At 37.1% G+C, this 8,547-nt stretch overlaps 1 protein-coding gene across 1 annotated transcript; it reads left to right on the top strand.

The window, feature by feature from the left end:
• Positions 1–1,949: 1,949 nt before the first annotated feature.
• Positions 1,950–8,205, top strand: mip.S (major intrinsic protein of lens fiber S homeolog). Its single transcript, NM_001095929.1, is given in 4 exon segments — positions 1,950–2,522; positions 4,249–4,413; positions 6,367–6,447; positions 7,180–8,205. Coding segments are annotated over 4 exon segments (768 nt in total). The 5' UTR covers positions 1,950–2,162; the 3' UTR covers positions 7,342–8,205.
• The last annotated feature ends 342 nt before the right edge of the window (positions 8,206–8,547 follow it).

Below are 8,547 nucleotides of genomic sequence, written 5' to 3'. Positions count from 1 at the left end.
TAATCTAATAGGGGAGCAGTGAAATTAGAATACCTCTGCAGACTAAGTGGAGCCAAAACGTTATTTACAACAACAAAATCCCTGCTCGGATGCAAAGTACCGTACAAAACATTTGCCCGCAAAACGGGCAGTTACCCGACAGTACTTTTTTTCAGAACTTGATATCTTACTATACACAGTTTACGATTAAATACTGTGGCTTCCCTCTAATGATCACACATATTGCACTGCAGAGAGCTAATACACAGCTACATGTTAAATACTTTTAATTCTCTGTGTAATCTAGCTGTCTTTAGTTGTAGTGGATAACAACAGACTTTGCGGTGCCCATTAAATATGGCCCTATGCTAACCTTCAGTTCCCACCACCCCCAACAGCTTTTGAAAGGTGGCAGGTTGAGCTATATGTTACTGTCATCATCATGATACACCTGTTGTCCTACACAGTCCTACAAATGCTATTTCCTCCATTACTACTATAGGCAGCATCACATGCTATTATACCTGCTATCCCACATCCCTTCCCAAAGGCTAGTGTTATTATAGGCACCATCTCTCCCTACTATTCCTGCTATCCCACAGTCCTTTCCCAGAGACTATTATCCCCACTGCTTCTACAGGCACGAGCTCTCCCTAGTATAAATGCTATCCTACAGCCACAGCCTATTATCCCATTGCTACTATAGGCACTATCTCTCCCTACTATACCTGCTATCTCACAGTCACAGTCCCTTCCCAGAGACTATTATCCCACTGCTACTATAGGCACCATCTCTCCCTACTATACCTGCTATCTCACAGTCACAGTCCCTTCCCAGAGACTATTATCCCCACTGCTACTATAGGCACCATTGTCCCTACTATACCTGTTATACCACAGTTTCTTTCCAGATATTATTATCCCCACTGCTACTATAGGAACCATCTTTCCTTACTATGCCTGCTATCACACAGTCCCTTCCCAGAGACTATTATCCCACTGCTACTATAGGCACCATCTCTCCCTACTATACCTGCTATCCCACAGTCATGGACACATTCCCTTTCCTGAAGCTATTATCCTCACTGCTACAGGCTCAATTATACTGTATTATATAATGTTGCAACCACTTTTTCATTACAAATGATAGTATTCTTTTGGCTACAAATACTGCTTGTACAGGTGTAAAAGTGTGGAGTATTAAAGAGCTTTCTCACTCTTCTTTCTTACAACTTTTTGCTGCCCTGAAGGACCTCTGTGGTTGCCTACTTCTATCTTAAAGGCTGTTATGGTGAACCACTTTATTCACTTGTTGTAGAAAGCAGCATAATCTTATCAATCAATCAAAAAAAAAAAATTTAGATATGTTATTATTATTTGATAAGAAAGGAACAAACGTTTGCCAGCATACTGAAATCATATAAAGGCAATCAGAAACCTAAAAAACATTATTTTTGGTCCCTCGGTTTTCCCTTTTTCTGGTTCTAGTAGAATTCTGGTCAGTGCACACAAGCACATTGCTCTCTGCAGCATTAACCTCATCCTCTCACTGCATACCACTGAACTGAATGGTATTTTATCTATTAATGTAGGCAGTTTTCTCCTTTCTTCATAAGTGATAACATATGTAATATTTTTACCCTCCAAGAGCACAGCTATTCGAAAAATATTCAATCCACCTGTACAAATATATTGCTCAGGTTTACATTGTAGTAAGCATAGATTCATAGAAAAAAATGACTGCATTTATGGAAGATGAGCTGTTAATGTGACAAGTTGATGTTGCTTCAGAAAGAGAAAATGTATTGTGTGTGTGAAGGGTTAACCCTGGTGCTGTACCCCTCCCGTCAGTGGGTGGTGTATAAATGGATGGAGGGATTAAATATGTCACGACCACTGCCCATTATAAATCCCCCGCCACTATAAACAGGTTGGGGGGTTAGTATCCACAGCATTTGGAAGTTTGAAGCTCTGTGGCTTTTTGTAGGGCCCTCGTTTTTGTCTTGTTTTTTTTATTTTATTATAATTTGCGTTAATTCTTTTGTGAAAAAAGTAGTTCCATCAAGAATTTTTTATTATTCATAGTTGAGGTCCCTATCCATTTTTGAGTTTAATACCCGGCCACTGCTTGATTTTTCCTAACCCCTAGTTCTTTTACCCTTTAACCAAACACAATCACAATAATGTGGGAATTCCGCTCTTTCTCCTTCTGGAGAGCGATATTTGCTGAATTCTTTGCCACCATGTTTTATGTTTTCTTTGGTCTGGGTGCATCGTTGAAGTGGGCAGCTGGACCAGCTAATGTACTAAACATCGCACTAGCCTTTGGATTTGCTCTAGCCACACTAGTTCAATCTGTTGGCCATATCAGTGGTGCCCATATCAACCCTGCAGTTACCTTTGCCTTCTTAATCGGCTCACAGATTTCTTTCTTCCGTGCCATATTTTACATCGCTGCACAGCTACTGGGTGCTGTTGCTGGAGCGGCAGTACTGTACGGTGTTACACCTACGGCAGTCCGTGGCAACTTGGCTCTGAATACGGTAATTACTGAAAATGAAAAAAACATTTTAAGATGGGGGAAAATGTCTTTTTATTTGTATTTTAAATATTGGGGGATTAAAGTTAAGTAGTTACATGGGCTACAACAGCAACCAATCGTTATTCTAGTTAAATTTGGGCCAGTAAAAGATAATTTCTATTTGGTTAGAATGGACTACTGGAGGGAGACAAACGTTGCCCAAGTTATTACATTATTTTTTCAGTTTGTTTATATATCAGGGTTTAGCTTTTGAATGTTCGAGTGACTCCTTGGGGTATATTTATCAAAGAGTGAAGTTAATAGTGAATTTCCGCCACTAGAGTGAAATTCCGCAATTTTTATAGGCATATTTATCATTGGGTGAACTTTCACTTTCACCCATTGATAAATACGCCTTTCAAAATCCCATAGAAATGAATTGAGAGCTGCGGAATTTCACTCTAGTGGCGGAACTTCACTCTTTGATAAATTTACCCCCTTGACTTCATTCAAAGATGTCAAATAGTAATATTTAAAGTGTCCTTTTTATATTACTTTGGATAAAAATGGTAGTCCATCTCCACAAAGTATCTAGTGATCAAACTCCACCCAACCCAGTATAATCTATTTTCTACAATTTTTGTCCAAGTTTTTATACTTATCTCCCTCAGTTTTGGCTTACATGTTAATTACTGTAGTTTTCTGCTGTCTAGTTTTTTCTTAATGTCAATTCATTTGTAAAAGGCAAGAGGGAAAACACAAGACTAACCAGTAGGCTTTGCTAACAATGGCATATAATGGTTTGCTGCCTAGTATAGTCTGTACAAATATGGCTGGTATAAATGGGATCCAATTGTAAATTACAAGTTATGGGAAGGCACACTCTAACAATTATATTAAATGTTATTATTACATGAAAATGATATAAAGTAATAATGTGCAAATAACACACACTTCTCTGTGGCACAATGATCTCTGTGCATTGGTTCTTAGACTTCTCTATGGCACACACCTATCTTTCTGATCAGTACTCCTGTGTCACACTAGAAACTTGTTGGGGACAGAATCATATTAAAGTCAAAAGACTACACAGCATGAAACACTGCACTGGCAATCATGTCCCAAAAACACTTTGGTACATATATTTGGGTGATAGTATTACATTCAGGTTGACTGCAGAGCTTATCATTAATGTCAGGGGATAATGGCACAAGGTGAGTTACACGCCTTCCAAACCACCTATGGTGACTGGTACCTGAGTGGAGTCTGCATTGTTATTTATATGAGTTGAGAGTTGCTGAAGTACACACATATTAGTTAAGCTCAACATTATACAGTTCTTTGCTAATTTTTTCAATCCCTTGAACAATTCTCTTATTTTTCCAACTAACAAATTATAATATAAATGGTCCTGTAATCAATGAGACCAAGACAAAGATTTTTGTCCCATTAAAATCAAATGCTGGGTTTTAGTTTGTTTAAATAAATATATCACAGGGAGGAAACTTCAGTGTATAGTTTGTTATTCAGCAAAAGAAAAATATACTTTTGCAAAGCACTATACATACATTTATACATTGTCCTTTTCTGTGTTGATGTTATTGGTGTTACAATGAGGAAGTTAATGCTCCATTTAAGGTTCATAACAGTAAAAAATTCTGAATGTCCCTAAATATAATTTTGAGAAAAAAAACAAAAATGTACAGTGTTATACATTATTGTTTTGTATATTGTCATACCATGATTAGATCCATCCTGGAGTCAGCCTTGGTCAAGCTACCACTGTGGAGGCATTCCTGACTCTTCAGTTCGTGCTGTGTATCTTTGCCACTTATGATGAAAGGAGGAACGGTCGCATGGGATCTGTATCCTTAGCTCTTGGATTTTCTGTTGCTCTGGGACATCTCTTTGGAGTAAGTGACATATTTATACTGATTAATGTTCATTTTACAGAAAGAAGTCTTATAAAGTTTGTTCCTCCTCAAATCATATTTAAAGGGATTCTGTCATGATTTTTATGATGTCGTTTTTATTTCTAAATTACACTGTTTACACTGCAAATAACTCATTCTACAATATAAAATTTCATTCCTGAACCAACAAGTTTATTTTTTTTAGTTGTTGGTGTAATATTGGTGTGTAGGCAGCCATCTCAGGTAATTTTGCCTGGTCATGTGCTTTCAGAAAGAGCCAGCACTTTAGGATGGAACTGCTTTTTGACAGGTTGTTGTTTCTGCTACTCAATGTAACTGAATGTGTCACAGTGGGACCTTGATTTTACTATTGAGCGCTCTTTTTAGATCTACCAGGGAGCTGTTATCTTGTGTTTGGGAGCTGCTATCTGGTTACCTTCCCATTTTTCTGTTTTTAGGCTGCTAGGGGGAAGTTTCTGTTCTGTGTTTTTAGCTGAAAACTTAATGCCCAATCAATACTCTGTAGGGTAGCCCTCAAGGCACTAAAATTAGCTTTTGCAAAATTCATGGTTTTTGTTGCCCCAGTATATATTTGTTTTTTGCACCAGACATTAAATGATATAACATTATGGTCACTATTACCCAGGGGTTCAATGACTTGCACATTTGCTATAAGTTCTGGGTCATATGAGATCACTAGATCCAGAAAAGCATTTTTTTACTTTACCCAAACTAGCAGCCTTTTCTATTTGCATCAGGAGCTTCGCCTCCTCCTCCTCACTTCTACCACTTCTCCATTCATTTCTATGGGATTTTTAAAGGCGTATTTATTAAATGGTGAAAGTGAAAGGTCACCATTCGATAAATTTACTGTACTTAGGGGTTATTTGTATTTCCATAGATTAGCCCTTATTTTAATAGTTAATTCTGACAATTTTTTGCACAAAACAAAGTGTGACCCCCAGAGTACAAAAACACTTAGGGGGTTATTTACCAAACTCCCAAACCTGAATCCCCTTAATTTACCAATACATTTTCTCTGAAATATCAGTGCAGAAAAACGTTGCGAAAAAATCCGGCATCAATTTGAATCATGCGAGTTGTCGTCTGAAAAACCCAGAAACCTGAAGGTAAAAATCAGGTTCCAAATATTAAAGGGACTATCTGGTATTGACTTCTAAATTATTTTGACAGGTTTTAGCTGGACTATTTTTGGGTTCGGGTTTTTACCAGCCTCAGAGCATAATAAAGCTGGAAAAATTTGAGTAATTTTTCCCTCTAAAAATTCAGATTATTTTTCCCCTTTAAAACTCAACCAGAAAAATTTGAGGCCTCATAAATATGCCCCATACTGTACTTGTCAGTAGTCAGAAAAAATAAGTTTAAACAGTTTCCTAGCTAAGGTAATGCTTTGTGCCCCCAAACCTAGTTATATCTCATTCCCAGCCACCATACATAATAGAATACACCATGTACAAGAACACAGTCTAATATAGTTGAATACCGAAACAACAAATAAACAGCCAATACCCACTAGCGATACCTAAAATTATATGGGATAATTTTGATCTACATACTAAAAAATTATTTAATTTAAATAAACCCAATAACATTGTTTTGCCTCCAATAAGGATTAATTATATCTTGGTTGGGATAAATACAAGGTATTGTTTGATTATAACAGAATAAATTGAAATCATCTTTCCGGATAATGAGATCCTATATATGTACTGTAAAACCCAGTGTATATAAAGCATTGTTGATTCAATATCTTTATTATAATTAATATGTCTTTATTATACTTGTTCTGCTATATTAGTAGGCACTTAATATAATAATATACAGTTTTACGTAACATATCCATATGTAGTTTGTCCATAATCTACCCCTGCTTGTGGTATTGGGATTTCTAGAGTAGGTAATAATTCCAGCTCTCTTTATAACTCTTTCTAGATTTATTACACTGGAGCCAGCATGAACCCTGCAAGATCCTTTGCCCCAGCTGTACTGACCAGAAACTTTGTCAATCATTGGGTAAGACAATAAAAAGATGAAGACAGATGAAGAATATTCAGATTCAGCCAATGCACACTTTTATACAGCAGCAGATAGATTATAGAGCTCATTTATAATGTAGTACAAAATGCCATGTTTTCTATCCACAATTCAGTATTCCCATTACGTGAGTGTTTGGTATATTGTGTGTACACTGCAGCGCTTGTTCTCCAAATTGGGGATGACGTCACTTCTATGTCTTCAAAACTTGCATTTGCATTCAATTAACTTGGTGCAAATCAATCATTAAGCGAACCCTGGAATTAATTTTATTATGATATAATACAGTTTGCAATCAGGATTTAATGGTCCAAATTACCCTTGCAACCATGCATTGATTTGAATAAGAGACTGGAATATGAACAGGAGAGTCCTGAATATAAAGATGAGTAATAAAATGTAGCAATAACAATACATTTGTAGCCTTACAGAGCATTTCATTTTTAAAAGGGGTTGGTGACCCCCCATTTGAAAGCTGGAAAGAGTCAGAAGAATAAGGCAAATAAATTTAAAAACTATAAAAATAAATAATGACGACCAACTGAAATGTTGATTACAATTGACCGTTCTGTAACATACTAAAAAGGTGAACTACCCCTTTAAGCATCAGCAGTCAGATACTGGAAGTGGTAGTTTACAAACAACAGAAGGTGAGTGCCAATGTGCATTTGTGTTTCTTCTAACAGAAAATTTTCTGTATATTTACCACAGGTCTACTGGGTTGGCCCTATCATCGGCGGAGCAGTCGGAGGTCTGGTTTACGACTTTATCCTATTTCCCAGGATGAGAGGCCTGAATGAGAGACTTTCAATCCTTAAAGGAGCCCGGCCAGCAGAGCCGAGGGCCGGCGTGAAACAATTGGCAGACCCATAGAATTGAAAACACAGTCCCTATAAATGAGACCTCAGCCCAACCACATAGCATTATAGAGACATTAAGATACTATATACACAGCATGCATAAATACTGTTTTGGCCTAGACAGAATAATCATCATCGGAGGTGTGTTTGGAGAGAGGGATCTGGGTTGTATTTTAAAAGATTCTTTTTTTCTACTAGACTATGGGTATCAAGCTGAAGTAACAGCAAATGGACATGATTGATGCAAGAAGAAAACAGAGCTGGGAGGGTTAAAGAGGACACAAAAAGTGATTTTGAAAAACGGGTTTAATTCTATATTTGAATAAAATAAATAACACAGGTAGGCACCCATTCCCCTTGGGGACCTGACTTGTTACTTGCCAGTTATAGGCATTCAATGATTGCAACTTTCAATTTCCTCTTAAAGGAGAAGGAAAGGCTAAAATTAAGTAAACTTTATCAGAAAGGTCTATATAAATACACCAGTAAACCCTCAAAGTAATCCTGCTTTGAGTCTTCTGTAAAAAAAAACACAGCATTTCTTTCCTTCTATTGTGTACACATGGGCTTCTGTATCAGACTTCCTGTTTTCAGTATAAACCTCCAGCGCTAGGGCTTGAGCATGCTCAGTTGGCTCCTCTCTCTCTCCCTTTCCCCCCCTCCCTGCTGTAATCTGAATCCAGAGCTATGAGTGAGCAGGGAGAGACTATGACAGGAAGTAATGTCACAACAAGCTAATATGGCAGCTGCTATCCTAAACAAACAGTGACAGCTTCTAGAGCTGGTTACTCAGGTATGGTAAAGCATTCTATATAATAAATATAGTGTTATAGCTTGCACTGTTGTGGCTTTATTGGCAATAAACTGCTTCAGTAGCTTTCCTTCTCCTTTAAATTGCTAAAACTCTCCAATTGTTCCTGCTGTACATCTCACAAACATTTTATTTATGCTGCATTTTTTGCTGACTTAATCATTTTCCTTTTGTGTGTATTTTTTGTAAATGGGTAGAAAAAGAAGGCATGTACAAACAATCCTATGCCACATGTGTTCACAATAACATATCAAAAATGGTGTTTTGTATGGCCTGTAATGAAAGGTGCTCCCTTAGAACAGAATACTGCTTAGGTGTGAGTATTCAAAATCATTTTCTATGAAACAAGGACAAAGGGTATTGCTCAACTAAAGAAAATATGGAAGTCTTTAAGGAACCATCGTTTCA

This window comes from Xenopus laevis, chromosome 2S (genome assembly GCF_017654675.1).
Source record: "Xenopus laevis strain J_2021 chromosome 2S, Xenopus_laevis_v10.1, whole genome shotgun sequence".
NCBI lineage: Eukaryota > Metazoa > Chordata > Amphibia > Anura > Pipidae > Xenopus > Xenopus laevis.
This window is presented reverse-complemented; position numbering and strand designations above follow the sequence as displayed.